Source organism: Erpetoichthys calabaricus, chromosome 1, assembly GCF_900747795.2.
Source record: "Erpetoichthys calabaricus chromosome 1, fErpCal1.3, whole genome shotgun sequence".
In the NCBI taxonomy this organism is placed as follows: Eukaryota; Metazoa; Chordata; class Cladistia; order Polypteriformes; family Polypteridae; genus Erpetoichthys; species Erpetoichthys calabaricus.
In genome coordinates, this window is record NC_041394.2 from 239,657,135 (window position 1) to 239,674,451 (window position 17,317).

At 35.5% G+C, this 17,317-nt stretch overlaps 1 protein-coding gene across 1 annotated transcript in view; it reads left to right on the forward strand.

Moving 5' to 3' along the window:
* The window catches only part of slc26a4 (solute carrier family 26 member 4), a 47,611-nt gene that overhangs the window by 11,856 nt on the left and 18,438 nt on the right, over positions 1–17,317 (forward strand). The window contains exons 6-10 of the mRNA XM_028813042.2: positions 1,097–1,261; positions 4,699–4,851; positions 8,655–8,737; positions 10,806–10,953; positions 12,501–12,614. Of these exons, the coding sequence (XP_028668875.1) occupies positions 1,097–1,261; positions 4,699–4,851; positions 8,655–8,737; positions 10,806–10,953; positions 12,501–12,614 (663 nt within the window). The remainder of the gene's footprint in view (positions 1–1,096; positions 1,262–4,698; positions 4,852–8,654; positions 8,738–10,805; positions 10,954–12,500; positions 12,615–17,317) is intronic.

The window sequence follows — 17,317 nt, forward strand, 5'->3', positions numbered from 1 at the left end:
TATATATATATATATATATATATATACTGTATACATATAGTCCAGATGGTGCCTCGACAAGCTGTTTCTGAGTGTTATTTGGTCAGTGATTGATTAGATAAGGTGCAGAGGCTACATTCCGAAGAAGAGCCCTGTTAATAAAAGGTGTAATTCTTGAGCTGATACTAAGAGCGTTTGGCAGTTTCTTGCTAAGCCAAGGAAACCATGTCCTGGTCATTTATTTAAGGGTGTACTCACACTGGTAATTTGTTCCGTGCCCAAGTACATTTGTTCACATGTAACTCCAACAAAGTCTAGTTCGTTTAACTAGTGTAATCGCTCAGTGCCAGGCCAACCGTACCATGACCTGGCCCGCTTGGAAGAGGTGGGCCCAAATACAATTCAGTAGCATTCAGGAACAGGGTGATCGCTAAACATGCCAGAGCATGGAAAACAGTCATGATGTCAATGATGCAACAAGTCAGATAGTGCAATTCTCATTTTATTCAATATCTTTTGAGTTAAAAACAGGTCTTTATTCTCACCTTACACATGAACTTGAATTGCAGTTGGCAAAAAAATCTACAAATTTCTCCGTTAACATCTTTTGCAAACAGTAAAAATCTTCTTGTACATGCAGCATGATTAACAGCAAAATACTGTGCTGCACACTCAATAAATCTCTAAGAGGGTAGAGTGTTATCCTGCCCTGCAAGTCTCCAAAACAACAACAAAAAAATTATTTTGACATGCATGCTGTCACTCCACGTTCGGATCTTATTTTGGCTTTACACAAAGTCGCATGGTCATGACGAAAGCATGCCCCGGCCCAGAACATTAAGCGCAATGTCAGTGCAGGTCAGCGGGGGGAGTGGGGTAAGGGGACAATCACGCTTGGGCACAGTACAGAACAAACGTGCCTAGGGTGAGTATTCCCTTAAGCACTGTCTTTAATAGTTCCTCCATTATTTGTACAATTTCTCATATTAACATTTGCCATATTATTAATTTTTGAAACCTCCTGCAAAATGACTACAGTATTTGTATAAATCACTTCTTCATGTTGTTTCTTATATATGTATATATATTAACTTTTTTGGGTCATCATTTTTTTCAGCTTGGAATGGGTATACTTCAGATTGGATTTTTGGTGAGATACCTTTCAGACCCATTAGTGGGTGGATTTACAACAGCAGCAGCATTTCAAGTATTTGTTACCCAGTTCAAAGCATTGCTTTCTGTACCAGCAAACAACTATAATGGAGTTCTCTCAATCATATTTGTGAGTATAGCTACATTTGTGTGCTTTATAAGTACTCAGTTATGCAACTTCATATGAAAATTCTATTCATCTTTCAAATATCATGCAGAATTTGGTATTTTAGGGGTGGCCAATGCTACTGCTTTATAACTTCTGGGAAGTGGCTTTGAGTCACAGTCCAGTCATTGGACTATGAATTATGTTAAAATATGTAGACTTTATTATCACAAAAGGAAATTTGTTAGCGACAGAAAAGTATAAGCATAAAACACTGTTGCACAGATAAAATAAAATATGTTGAGATTACATCAATTTTTAAAATCAAAACAGACAATTTCTTCAGATTCTTCAGATAAGAATATTGAATGTTAACATCGTAATAACTTAGTGTTCATCAGGATCCACTTGGCCACTGAATAATATCATTCTAAATCCTTACAGGACAGAGAATACAATAGATGTTAAATAGATGCTTTTATTCTTGAGAATCTAAATTTGAAACTTGATGGCAACATCTGACACTTTGGAAACCGAAGATGGTTGCTGTCTGACAGAATGGGGTTGGCCTTATGTTAAAACTACATGTAGTACAGTTCAGTAAGAGTGGACTTCAGCAGAACATATGACAGTTTTCATTCTTAATGCAAATACTATCAAACTAACATATAACAGTAACCGTATCAACAAATCTTTTGTGTCCTCAGTTCACTCCAGTTTCTTTCCATTTTCTAACTTTCTGAAAAAACTGAGTGATTCTTGTTATGTCATCCAGGCACCAATGGGAGCAAGGCAGGAGCCTTCCTCCACATGACACCAGTCTATCATTGGGCACACACTCACTTATTTTGAGACAGTTTAGTGTGACCAGATAATGTAAAGTGAACATTTTTGGAAAATGATATGAAAGTACCAAAATGAAACAAGTGCAAACGCGGAGAGAACATTCAAACTCCATACACACAGTGACTGTGCCAGAATCTGAATTTGGGACTCTGTGCTACACTACTAACATTGTGGGTGTTATTATTACATTGTCCAAGTGGCAGCAGAAAATGAACAGAAATAACTGATGATACGCTATTAATCCCCGAGGGAAAATTGTCTTTCCACGTGACCTTTTGCGGTCAGCCATTGTACAGCACCCCTTGAGCAATGTTGCTAAAGGGCCCAACAGAGTGGGGTTCCTTAAGGCAGTAACAGGAATTGAACTATCAACCTTCTAGATACTGTACAAGCACAGATATTTAGCCACACAGCCACAACTCTTCCCAGACTTGGCAGACAGCAAATTTATATAATGCTGTAAATATTGTGGATTTTACCGGATGCTCAAAAGCCTTCCCCCGACCCAAGTAATGACCAGAGAATCCAAATGTAACAGCAAAAAATAAGGACTTTATTCAAAAACAAAGGAACAACCACAACCAGGACCAAAGATGCTTAAAAACTAAGCAACCAGGGCCTAATTGAACACAAAAAGACCAATTTGGCTGCACTCCTCAGTATGCTTGTGTCTCCCTCTAGCAGTCTGAGATATTTCAGACATAATAATTAGTTTTAGTAGCATCTCATGTTGATCAATGAGGGTATTGCTACCCAGATTCACTTTACAAAATGTCATATACTGATTGGACATGCAAATAAACATTTCACTGTATATTGTAATCGACTCAGTTAGCCAATAAAAGGTGTCATTTTGATTCATTTCTCATTGCATCCATAAATAGTTAACACGGTACCTACTACTAATGTAGTTGGTGCACATAACAATACTACTATTATTACTTTTACTGCATTAGAATGCTCACTATGATTGTACAAATTAAGAACAAAAGTAAAAAATGAAGCCACTGTGTGTTTTCTTGGTGAAACATACAGAAGTAGCTTAACATCCACAGGGTATACTTTTCAATAAAGTATACTTTTCTCCCATACTTTTAAATATAATTAAATAAAATAGAAGCACACAAAGACAGTGGTCACTACCTACTGTACATGTAAACCACTCTCCTAGACAGCAAAGAAGGGTAAAGTAAGAAAACCATACTCTTTCTGTCTAGGGTTATTTCAGAAAAGGGATGTCTATAATAATTACGTGTACCTTTGTTCTTTGTATTCAAAGTGGTACAATGGTGGTGAAGGTAGCATTGCAGCAGGTGAACAGATAAGGCATTAGACATTAAACCACAAGGTTACTGGTTCAACTTCTGACTCTGGACAGTATTCTGACCTGATAACTTGCCTAATAGGAAACAGGGTGTCAGGCAAATATACAATAATAACTGAATCAGTATGTGTCTTAAATTACTGCAGAGTGCCCACAATCCACTAAGCTGTTATATTTAGTAGATGGGGGTGCCCCTCTGTCATTCTCTATAGATATCAGTGCCTTCTATTATATAGCATCATTCAAGTGAAAAGAGGCAATTTTAGGGACAGTGGTAGCTGTAGAGGTCAACATGGTCATACTGAATATCACATTTCCTTTATATAAGTGAGGTGTGAGTCACACTAGTACATTGTGTAGGAAATGTTGCCACACTAAAGGTCAGTAGGCAAATGACATTTATTTAGGAGATTTCCAATTACATTCCTTGAAAACCTCAAGAGACAACACATAATAGATGTAAAGTATTGGGAGAGTGCTTTGGGGAGTCTAATTGCTGTGTACCATTCACACATAAGTAGATATTTTAGGCTCTTAGAAGTCTGTCATTCTAAATAAAATGTCTCATACCTAGTGGATAAACCTCTGGCCCCTGAATGCACATAAAGCACAAGGCTAATAGGGTAAACTGAACCCTTATGGTGTGCATATGGATTATTTTATAATATTCCAGTTGTTTGGAGTGTTCAGTAGGAAAACTGGTAAGCTACTGTCACAGACAAACACTGAACCTGACTGACAAGACTTGTTATCATTTTTTGTTCTTAGGTACCTAAGATAATATAAGTGAGTCCTCACTTGTCCACTAAATAAATTGAAAATATCATCTACAGACCCTAATTATTAACTTTTTATAGTGATCAAGCTTATACAGGTACAGTAAGATCTAGCCCATGCTGAGGGAGGAGTGTATGACAATAGATGTTAGGGTGGGAGCTGATACTCTGTTCATCTCTGTCAAGTTTAGCCAGAATTTTTTATAGTTCCAACCACCCATTTTAAACCAATCATCATTTCTTATTGTTAAAGAGAGAAAAAAACAACTTACTCTAAGTTACCAGTGTGTATTGTTCTATGCTGTAGTTGATCTATGTTAAGGTTAAGGTGAACCTTATTATTCCTGAATGTGAAATTCAGATGTGTATTTCAATTTAATAGCAAACAGCATGATGCAAATAAGAAAAAAACTTTACATATAAGGATGTATTAGGAGACACCCAAAATTCTTACTTGAGTTATGAAATAATATTTTTCTTGTAGAAAAACAAATACCTATTTTTGTGTTTTGCAGACGATCATTGACATTTTTAAAAACATTGGCCAAACCAACATAGCAGATCTAATTGCTGGTCTAATAACACTAGTTGTTGTGACAGTGGTAAAGGAACTCAATGACCGATACAAGCGCAAGATTCCTGTGCCCATTCCTATAGAAGTCATAGTGGTAAGTAACTTCCTACACTAGACTTAAAACATATCTTCAGGGTTTTACACAAACTAATGTATTTAGCTATTGCTAAAATTGCCACTTTGATTTTTTTTTTATTTGGGAAGATGACAATTTGTTAAATAAACTTGGTGAGAGGACATTAAAATCTGTGATGTGCAGTAGTGTCCTTTGGGATGTACTGCAGATTAACTCATGAGCCTTGAGTTAAGTAACAATCAACAGCAACCATTGATCTGTGATATGTTGTAAATTATTTTATTTTTCTCTAAATTGTAATTCCAGTATTACAATATTATTGAATATGGCCAGTACAGTACTAGGAAAAATAAAGGAATGATTTAAACACAAACAAGTTTTTTCATTAGAGACACATGGAACATGTTACTTACGATTTTAAACAAAAGTGATAAGGTCAGTCCTCTATAAGGAACAAAGCTCCAGTGTCTTCTAGTTTTTGTTCTGGACCAATGGCTGTGATCAGGGCAAGCTGCATAGATTATCTTGGAGGAGGAACACAAGGGAAGATGTCAACATGACACTTCATAAGTTATCACCAGGCCTAAATCTGTAAATTAGATTATCTTCTATTATCTACAGTAGCATTATTCTATTGTCTAATTTCTATGTGCACTTGCTTAATTAATACTCTTTTATTTTGTATAGATTCTACCCACCATGTGAAACAACCAGTTTCCATCATTTAATGAAAAAAATATTAAAAGATTATGTTGGAAACAAAGACATTAATCTTTGTCCACATTTCAATTGAATATATGGTAAATGTCAACAAGGAGGCTGAGCTGTGTTGCACCGGTTTACTCAGTTTAGTCTATCTAGGACTGTAATTGCTACAGGGTGTTCACTGTAACCTATCAGTAGCAATTGTTGTTGTAATTTGCCTCCACTCTATTATAAACTAGCAGACCCTAAAGACATAAGTCCTAAAAAGCACTTCCATAAGTGTCCACTGGGGGGATATCACTTCAAACCCCAGCTAGATAATGGGGCAAAAACAGAATCTTTACAAAATAAACAGTTTTATTCTCATAAAGTGCTCTGTTATACAGTAAAGCTCCAAAAAGCACAAAAGGCATAAAGGATTTGCCAGAAAAGGCAACTTAAAGTGAACAAAATCCCAATATAGAATCCAAATAGAGCGGTTAGAAAAACAGAGCAAGAGGGTCAAAATTTCAAAATAAATAAATTTCAGAAAGTAAACTAACCAACCCCAGAGCACATTCACAGTGAACTGGCAGGAACTGAGACCCTCTAGAAATACTGGGCAGAGGGCATTTGCTGACCGTGATTGGTAGTTGCCCCTACCTCTTGGGTAACCACCCACAAAACACAAGGCACATAACAAAGGCAGCTTATAGTTAAAGAAACCAAATAATACCCCAAATTAATAAAAAACAGTACATAAGTTATTTCAAATCTATAACATAATTCACAATAATAACAAACAAAAAAAATCAAACATGAACAAGCAAGACATATAACAAAGATTTGAACTCCAGCCAGTGAAGGGACCCTGGCTGAAATATAACACACTCTTGGCATGATTTCTTGCTCTCCTGTTTCAGCACTCTACCTATTCATTCAGCATTGACCAGTGGTAATAAACTCTGCAAAGAAGTGCACTGACCTTATGACAAAATAATCTACACAGGTGAATATACAGTATACTTCCTAGAAGGTTCATTACTAGTGTCCTGTAATTCTTTTCAAACCTTTTAGACACTGCACAGACTCAAGTGTGCCTCCTTTACCAAGCTTAGTACATGCCACCAGTTTCATTTATTGGAATGGAACTCCACATTTTAAACTTGTTTAGGCAGAGAACATAACAGGTACATCAAAGACACAGAATGCAATTATGTGAAGTAAAATTGTTGTATAGAACTCCAGGTTACATAATATTGCAGAAAGGCAAAACCTGAACTGTTGAAACATTTAAGAATCCTCAGTCTCAATTTAAAAATTTAGAAACAATTAACTCTCATTAGGTAAAACATGTGATTTGGTTACTTTGGTTTTCAGGTAACAGGTACAAAACAGATTCCAATCTAATTAACTTCAAAATAATGCATTGCATACATCTCTCCTGACTTGGACTATTTAAAATGTACCTGGGTCAATACCCTTCTTTTGAACTAGGTTGTCATGCACCTACTTCACTGTTTCACATGCTTAGGTAATGTCCAATGTTCATACAATATTAGAATAAAATCTCTAATTTATCAGGCAGTCATAGGCTCACAATAATGCTTAATCCTCTAGTAGCTCTATCTAGTAAGTGAACAATCTATTAATGATAACTTATGTTACAGTGTTAGCATGTCATCTTGTTTTGAATGGCTTCAAGAAATCTGACCCAAATATCATAACACAAAGGGAAAGGACACCCTGTTTCATTTGAAATTAGAAAAAATTGAAGTTGCATTATGGGGAACTGGCAAAAGTTTCTTTAGAACCAGAAATGCATTTACTACTGCTATCCTTAATTGATCATATTTAGCCATTAGTAACCTTTTGGATATTTGGATATTTCACTATCTTTGATTAATTACTCCATATTTTCTCTCTACAAGTGTAGGGCACCGGATATCTCATGCAATACAATGTAGAATTTTACGTCTGACTGAGCTATAACTTGAAAAGGCACAGGTTATTCCAGTGTTAAAAAAGTAAAGAATGTTAGAGACACAATGTTTTATTGGTGTAGACTTCACATTTGCAGGTACATGATGACACAGCCTTTCACTACCTGAGTTGTAAAACAATGCAGATCTCCCTAGTTCTTTACTGGAGAATGAGATTCGGAATATATATTCTATGGAACTGTTTTGATTTTCCTTCTTTATATTTCTGGTAATTAAAAAAAATTACCATCATGCTTCTGACGTCACCTTGCCATCCATTTTGGAACTTGAGGGTGATTCCATTTTGCATCGTTTGGAATATGGGGCTGAGCATCTTATTTACAGTTTCCAGGACTTTAACCAGTCACAAGATAGGTTATTGCATTGCAATGATATCATGGCTATTCACTTGTTTAAAATGGCAGTGTGGTAGATTTTGTGTCCAAGTGTTGCTTAGCAATTTCTAGAAACAAGATTATTTTCTATTTTTTGAACTTTTGGCTGAGTTATTTTGAATTTGACTTTCCATTAGCGTTTTTTGCTTTTGTAATTGATGTCTTTTTGACCTCTTTCTTCAATAACCCCCGATCTGTTTCTTGACAACATCATTGTTTTCCCCATTTTAGTATTTTTAATAGCTTTGTCTTTTTTCCAAATCATGTTACTTTCTGATCTTTTTCTCTGTAATCATTACATGAACCAGTTTCCAGACTCTTTTCGTTTAAAGAGGCGCTTTTTGGATATGTTATGATATTTAACTGGACACTCAAATCAGTGGAAGAATGACTGGGAAATGGAAATACTTCTAAAAGGTTGAGAGGCAAAGAATGGTGATAGGACAGAGGTCAAATATCTGAAAAAGACTTGAAAAAACCAAGCAACTAAACTACCAAATGAAATCTAAAAATTAATTTGGTTGACATTTCTGTTTTGACAACAAACCTTTATCTTTTTGGTTTTGACACCGTTTCTCATTTCTGCCTATGTCTCATTTCCTTGTCTCACTCTAGTTCCATCTCTAGCACAGAGGAAAAAAGTACAGAAAACAGATGGACAGTGTTTTATAGTTCACATTGGGATGTTTTTAGAGTAACTATATTTGTAAATCGAATATTCATCTTGTTGTTGTACTAAAATAATGTTTCATTTTTTCAGGCCATTATAGCCACAGGAGTATCATATGGAGCAAATCTTAATGCAAAATACAATGCTAACATAATGAAGACTATTCCTGGAGGGTATGTAAAATGTTTGTTTTTTTACAAGCTAATCAAGCAAACTCGGTTGCCTCACTAGCAGACTTCCAACAACAAACAACCACCTTTTATTTTATATAGTGCACTTCTATAGTGAATACCATCTCATGAAGAGAGGTCTATTTCATTGTCTTCATACATTTTTCTATACTGGCACCAAAGGCAGATTAAGGGACTCACTAAGTTAAAGAATGAAACAGCAGCCTTGAGCATTGCACGCCAAAGAATTCGATCACTAGGCCACTCTACCTGCTGTTAACTTAGTAAGCTAGCACACTGCTGCACAGGAGAACCTAAATTAAATGTGGATGAGATTCATGTTTGAGACTGGGCTGATGCTGTTAACTTCATGCACAAGTTCTGTGTGAAGCCATTGCGGTATTCAGAGGAAAGTGTGACACCATTTGTATTATCTGTGCTTTCTTAGAGTGACCACAAAGTTTTTTTTGATTGCTTATTTTTACTTAAGGACAGGGATTTGTTTGTCTACGGTGTTCAGTTCATATGCAAGCTTTAGTTGTCTTACAGTATTTTCACTGTCACCATTCACAGTGTCCTATACGTTTGTAATGTGTGATTTGTCTAGTCAGTTATCCAATTTTATATTTTTTTTACTTGTGTTGCCCTTCATCCACTCATAATAATTGATTTAACATACATTATCAGGAGTTACCCAGGTTAACCACTCAGCTCTTAGGTATGTACTATAATAATAAGAAGATTGCCATATTAAAATGCTTTAGCTGTTAGGGATCAGCTAGAGAAAGATCTACTTCCATTTCAAGTAAATATAGCTAGTTCAAAAAAAGTGTGGTCGAATAAATGTATGAGAGGAAAGGACAGCAGATTACCTGCATAAAATAACAATTTCACCAGCTCACCAGGTAGCTGAATTTTATATTTTTAGCACTGGGCATGTGGTAGGAACCAACCTTGAATGTGTTGCAAGTCCACTACACTTACACATGTACACACCGTCATCCTCACAAAAGATCAATTTAGAATTGACAATTTATGTGACATGAAAGAGATTAGAGATTCATACTAAGATAAAAATGAGTATGCACCACACTGTTTTTAATGACCAAAGATATACGAGTACAAAAATCACGTTACATCTGTTCCCCATGCTAAGCATATTCTAATTCGTACCTCTGTGTTGTCTGGGCTTTTCTACAGCTGTAGCACCATCTTCTGGGAATGTATTGTATCTGCAAAAAAGTTGTCATTTTAATGACTTTTCAAGTACAGGTATTAAAGATAATTACTTTACTTTACTTATCTATATTAAGTGATCCACAGAAACTGCTAGTCAATTTTTAATTCAGTACAAGATTTTATGTTTTGTAGAATATCAAAAAGGACAAGTAAATATCAAGAACAGTTTCTTACAGCAGACAGAACTCCAGAGTCAGTTCTGGCCTGGTGACGGTGGTGTGCAGTGTACATGCTCTTCCCATGTACACACAGATTTTTCCATGGCTACTCAGGATTCCTCCCACAATCCAAAAACGCTTATGTGAAGCTGACTGAACAAGTATTTGCGGGTATGGCTATGTGAAATGATTGCAGCCAATTTGAGGTTTGTTGCTTTTGTTCCTGATGCTGCCACGATGGAATGCACAAATTTAATTGGTTCAGGATCAAGCTTGTTTCTTGTAAGCAATATGAATATAGGCACATACAGTAAGATTTTCAGATTTATTGTAACACTACCAATGTACAATCTTTTTTATTTAATACTTGTTATCCCCACATTATACATTTTCACTGTTCTGTGTAAACTTAAACATGATTTTCTTAACAATTTAATCCATAATAATAACTTACTCTGCACAACTAAACAAATCTAAGGAGCTTATAAGATCTAATGAGGTATTGAGAAACTGAAGCTTGCTGAAGAATTAGGCTACAGAAAGTTGCTGTGCATAGAGTGTCTGGAGAAAACCTACCGACAGTTGAAAAGGCCTGTAAGTGAACCAAAACAGCAAGCCCTAAACACTGGGTTATATTATGTATTATGTTTAATGAAATTATTTCTTTATTATAGGTTTGTGCCTCCTAAACCTCCCAATACTAGCATGATGTCACAGGTTGCAACCTCTGCCTTTTCAATTGGTATCGTGGGGTATGCCGTTTCTGTTTCAGTGGCCAAAGTGTATGCAGCAAAACATGGCTATAAAATCAATGGCAATCAGGTGAGTGCTGTTTAACTACAGAAATTTAAAAGAATATTTCATAAAAGGTAATTAAAAATAAAGAAGTCCAGCATATTTACATACTCTATCACCACAATATACATTTTGCCAATCATGGAGGCTCATGACCAAAGACAGAGAGAGGGAGGCAGGGTGTTCATCCTCTGTATATTGGGCAAGAGCTTGTAATATCCGCCAGCCAAAGAGCAAATGTAGGCACATGTCCATTGAATCCTATTTGAAAGGCTCCTGTACCTTTTCAGGACAACAGCAAAGATGCCCATCAAAGCATTCTTGGAGCCTTGCATATTTTTCATCCAGGAAGACAAGAAATTTGGGTATACAGGTATTAAAGGCAGGATGTCAGGATGCTGATGTAGACAGGTGAGAAAGGCAAAGGAAATTACATAATGAATACTGTAAACAGGTGATCAGGTCTGTAATTATCCTTTCTTTTCCAAGGAAGTGAAACTAACGCTGATTGAGACAAATGTTTACATCTGTAATAAACATCTCTTATTTTGTGAGAATTAAGATCTGCTTAGAAGTGTGTAAGCATGAAGTACTGCATATGCATTGTGTCCTTTTGCAATATTGTGTATATAAGAACTGTACAAAAGATAAGACTTTATTGGTCAATAAATCAGTGAGTGAGTGAACCCATAAAAATCCATTTACGATTCATAAGCAACAGGCAGAAAGCCTTACCTAACTTCTTGACTGACTACAATTGACGTAAATGTATTTTTTTTAGATTTTGAAATTGTCATTTTAGCTGTTTTTTTAATGATTTTTTTGTCTGGATGAAGTAAAAATGCAAGTTCTTTTTTATGATTCCCACTTTAATTAATATGGACATACAGTATGATTGTTGCTATTGTAATAATCAGTGGTTCATGTTCAAGAGCATCACCACTTATTGTGACGTATTTATCCCAACTTTTTAAACCCATTGCATGCCTAATCTACCTTCGAATTGGGTCTCTCTCTAAATTACATTTCCCAAGATTTCTTCCAGATTTTTTGGGAGTTTTTTTCTTGTCTTCTTAGAGAGTCAAGGCTGGAGGGCTATAAAAGAGAGCCTGTTAAAGCCCTTTGATGGATTTCTTGTGTGATTTTGGGCATTACAAAAAAAACACTGTTGTTGATGTTGATGCTTTTGATGCTTAGTACCATCTACAGGACTGGAATGTCCATACACATTCTCGACAGATAGCAGGCAAAGTATAACTTCTCTCTTACTGAATTTCACATTTGGGTGAGGTACTGCACAAATTCAGCATTATATTGTTTCATAGTTGCAGAGCATTGTTAGCTATAGGCATTAGTTTGCCACTGACTGTTACCTCCTGTTACAGGGTGGAAAAGGATCAACAACATTTATAGAGATAACATAAAAACAAAAAAAACAAAATTCACATAATTTTCTTGACATGGGCAGTGGATAACTTAGATTGGTTAAAAGGATACAAAGAAGCTTAATGTGTTTATCACTACTATGTCCAAGTGATTGTATGGTTTTTAATTTTTAATTTATTTTTTAACAGGAACTTATTGCATTTGGGATCAGCAATATATTTTCTGGTGCGTTCTCTTGTTTTATTGCCACAACATCACTATCACGGACTGCTGTCCAGGAGAGCACAGGTGGAAAGACTCAAGTGAGTTTATTTCAATGGACCATCAAAAATAAACCTAACTTTACTATTCTTTCTTAGATGTTTTGAAGTTCCCAGTAGACATTGGGTTCCAGAAACTTTCAAAATCTTTTCATTTTGCTATAGCTCTCTTCACTGGCCCATCCTCATATTTGTTTTATACTGGCGTAAACTACTTAAAACGTTATAGTGAAATTTGTAGTAAGAATCTGTGTCATTAAATTATTAATTTATGTATTTAGTAGACAAAAAGATGAATAAAAACTGCACGGCAGAATAATTGTGTTTCTGCATGTGGGTTAAAAGGTTTGCTCAAGGTCATACACTGAACATGGTTTACAATTTAATGATGTTGCCACACTAATGTTATGACACTTTGAAAGATGTAAATAAGCATTTGGGTATAGTAACATTGTGCCGCTCCAAAAGCCTTTCGAATCTTAAGAATAGGTATAAGATTGTGTGTATGATGTACAGTATATATAGTAAGGTTTAATGGCTTACTTGTGTCACTGAATATGAAATGGTAAAACAATATCTGCTTTTGTATAAAAACAGAGCAAAAATGGAAAATGCCATTAGTTCATGAGTGTAGTAAAGAAAAGGCTGAGGTTGGCACATGAATATCAAAATCATGAGGCAAACTGTCACCAAAAATCAGCTAAATGGTCATTAGCACAGGATGCTAAAAGAGACACTGGGAACGTATGTGTAATACAATGTTTTAGCAAAGGTAAGTAGAATGAAACGTTGGCTTAGATACTGCTGCTAGTGTGTGAACTATCTGTGGACACAATGTGGTTAAAAGGCATCATCTTATTGAGAATCACTAGCTAGAAAGGAAACAACACACAGTATTGCAAGCACTCTGTATTTTGCATGTATTTTGTTCAAAATGTCTGGATTGGCTTAAAGCTTGGAAATGAGAGAAAACAAACGTGTTATATCTACAGAGAAAGTGATTATTAGCTTTTTACCAGAGAGATCATCCTGTACTACCAGATCTGCACCTTTAACAGTTCAACACTCATCGTTATTCATGGGTTATTTATTATGAGTTTTCTTAGCTTCCACAAGATGTTTTTCTAACTTTTTCAAGTTACAGAGTTTTTATTTCTGAATGCATTGTTTCATTGATTCTGAAGCCAGTTATGTACTGCTTCTCTCATTTTGTCATCACCTTCAAATCAACGACCTATCCTATTTGTATTATCCTTTTTTGTTGCACTTCTGTTGATGAGAACAAACATCCCAGCCTCTGCCAACTTTGCACCAGTGTTTACTGTTGACAAAATAAATCTTTAATATGTTTTCAGTTTTTTTTTCCCCACATGTTACTTGGTCTAAGATTCAAACCCAGGGACCTGGATCTCTAACGAAGTACTGCTAATCAGTAATCCATCATGCAATCCAGGCTTCAATCATAAATAAATACATCCTTGTTGTAGAGTTGTAGGGCTTATCCCAACTGCATTGGCTACAAGGAAAGAAACTACCCTGAATGGGGTGTTAGTTTGTCACAGGCAACACAAATGTATGCATCCACATTTGTGCCAAATCTGAGTCACGAATCAATCTAACCTGCCCCTTCTTTGGCAATATGGATATCAAAATGGAGAATTTGGAGGAAAACCACTGCAGACACAAAGAGAACTGGATGTGATACTTAAACCCTGGATGTTGCATCTGTGATGCAGTGGCACTAACCACTGTACCTAGTCTCCAGACAATTCCTTAAAATGAAGGTACTTTATTTTTCAAAGATAAAACATGAATTAACATAAGCTATCCTGATTTGTGGTGTTTATAAGAAATTTAACGATTTACCTCAGGATTTTTCAACCACCAGGACCATTCCAGCAGAAATTTCCTGCCAGTCTGTGAAAGAGTTATTGCTGCTTATATGCCTGGATCATGTAGTGGAGTGTCATTGTGCTATAAAATTTTAAACCCTACAAAATAGAAAGAAAAAATAACACAACCTTTAAACCTTCTTTAAAAGTGAAAACAATAGTCAGAAGAAAAATAGTGATGAAACAGAAATTAAGCCAAGTACAAGTGCTTAAAGTTTAAAAACTGTGAAAATGAAATGTGTTGATACCTTGGAATGTGCGACAAAAAACAAAAAAAGGAAAGGAAACCTTGTTAGGCTTTTCGTTAAGAAGTACTTAAAGCTTAGTTTCACAGTAGCCCCTGGCAGTGAACTATTGCCACGTCTATTAAATTGTTAGTCATTTCAATATATATCAATAAATCGTTTTTTAAACAGTTAGATTCAATAATAACCTCATTCATTTGGAACTCAAAACACCCACGTATCCGAAGAGCGACCCTACAAAGACCTCAGGCAGAAGGTGGCATGGCTTTACCTAATTTTCAGTTTTATTACTGGGCAGCAAACATACAAGCCATAAAAACCTGGACACAAATAAATGCACATACACAGGCTTGGTCTGCAATAGAAGTAAAATCCTGTAGTACTTCTTTATATTCCCTGCTTTGCTCTCCAATAAATGAAAGTTATCGCAAATATACTAATAACCCAATTGTGCTTTACTCACTCAGAATATGGAACCAAATTAGGAAGCATTTTAAGATGGAAAATCTTTTATCAGTGGCACCTTTGCAAGGGAACCACCTCTTTCAACCTTCGCAAGTATATCCAGTTTTTAATACCTGGAAAAGTTTTGGGATTAAAATGCTCAGAGATCTTTATATAGACAACATATTTACATCTTTTGAACAATTACGTTCAAAATTTAACCTCCCAGCTACACATTTCTTTTACTATCTTCAAATTAGAAATTTTGTTAAACAGAAATTGCCCGATTTCCCCCACCTTGCACCCTCCACAATGCTGGAAAAAATACTGCTCAATTCCGAGGAAACAAACACTATTTCCGCAATATATAAAATCTTATTAGAGTCCCTACCTTTCAAAGATCCAAGAGGACATTGGGAAGAAGATCTCTTAATCAATATATCAGAAAAGGAGTGGAAGGTAGCAAAGCAGAGAATTCACTCGAGTTCTATATGCGCAAAGCATAGAATTATTCAACTAAAAATTATATATCGAGCTCATCTGTCTCGCTTAAAACTGTCCAAAATGTTTCCAGGCCAGGATCCAACCTGCGAGCGCTGCAACCAAGCTCCTGCCTCACTGGGTCACATGTTCTGGGCCTGCACCAAACTAACATCATTTTGGACAAAAATTTTTAAGTGCCTCTCAGACAGCCTTAGTATCACAATCCCTCCTAACCCACTAACAGCTGTGTTTGGTGTCCTTCCAGATGGACTTGAATTGGAGAAGGACAAACAAACGGTGATTGCATTCACTACACTCTTGGCACGCAGACTTATTTTGTTAAATTGGAAGAATCCTAATTCTCCTCTTATAAGTCAGTGGGAAACTGATGTTTTATATTATTTGAAATTGGAAAAAATCAAATTTTCAGTTAGAGGATCTGTACAAAATTTTTTCAAAACTTGGCAGGATTTAATCAATATTATTTTAGAATAAGAGAATTAACTATTATTGTATTTAACTCCCTTCTCCATCTCTTATTTATATAGATATTTACTTCTCCCCTTCTTTTGTCTAATGTTGCCTTATTAAAAAGCTTAAAGAAATTTTCCTTTAGCTAAGCTCTCCTTCTCAGGGATGGGGTTTGATTTGTTTTCAAATTTGTTGGGTTATAAATGGATCTGTTTGTATAAAAAAAAAAAAAAAAAAAAAAAAAAATTGTTAGTCATATTCTCTACTAGCTATTTGTGTGATAAGATGTTTTCAGCCCTATCACTGATAAAAACCAAACAGAGAAACCGAATGGATGTCAATGCAGCGCTTCACTTCTCCGAAGCAGTACTGCTGCCACACTTACCAAGTACTATAGTCTTGCAAAGAAGCAACAACAGATTTCACACTAGCTTTATTTGAATTAAATATTGCTCTCTAAAAATATTCTATTATATTCAATTTCAATTTTCAATTCTTTTCTTTTTTTACTGCTCAGTTTCTGGTTATTTTAGAGAATATTCATTTAATTATATTTAAAAACTAATATACACAAAATACTATATAAATAATGTTTTTTATTTCTGCCTTAGTGGTCCACAAAAAATTCTCCTATTTTCAATGGTTCCCAAGTGCAAAAATGTTGAAAACCACTAATTTACAGTACATCATGAGGTAGAAGTATCTGAAAAACTAAAATGTGTGCTTCCATTTAAATGTTTAAAGTCTCAATACTTTCAGCTGTAATAGGAATTTGTCATTTTTCACCCCCAACCGAGGTCCATAGAGGGCTATATTTCCAGTAAAGGATCACAAATAACATCATATTCATAATCACTGACCTTGAAACAGTCTAAAATGATATCACACACCTTCTATATTATCAGCAATCTCGAAATAGCATTAAACAACACTCCATGTGCTTATAATACCAATCCCCATTTTTTTGAAGTTTTCTGAAATTTTGACCCTTCGTATCCCATTAAGGCATGGATGTCGAACTCCAGTCCTGGAGGGCTGCAGTGGCTGCAGGTTTTCACTCTAACCATCTTCGTCATTAGTGACCTGATTTTGCTGCTAATTTACTTCTTTTGCCTTAGTTTCAATTAACTTGACTCAGACCCCTTAGTTTTCTTTTTTTCCTTAATTAGCAGCTGTTCGCTTGTTTCACATCTTATTTCTGTTTGACTGC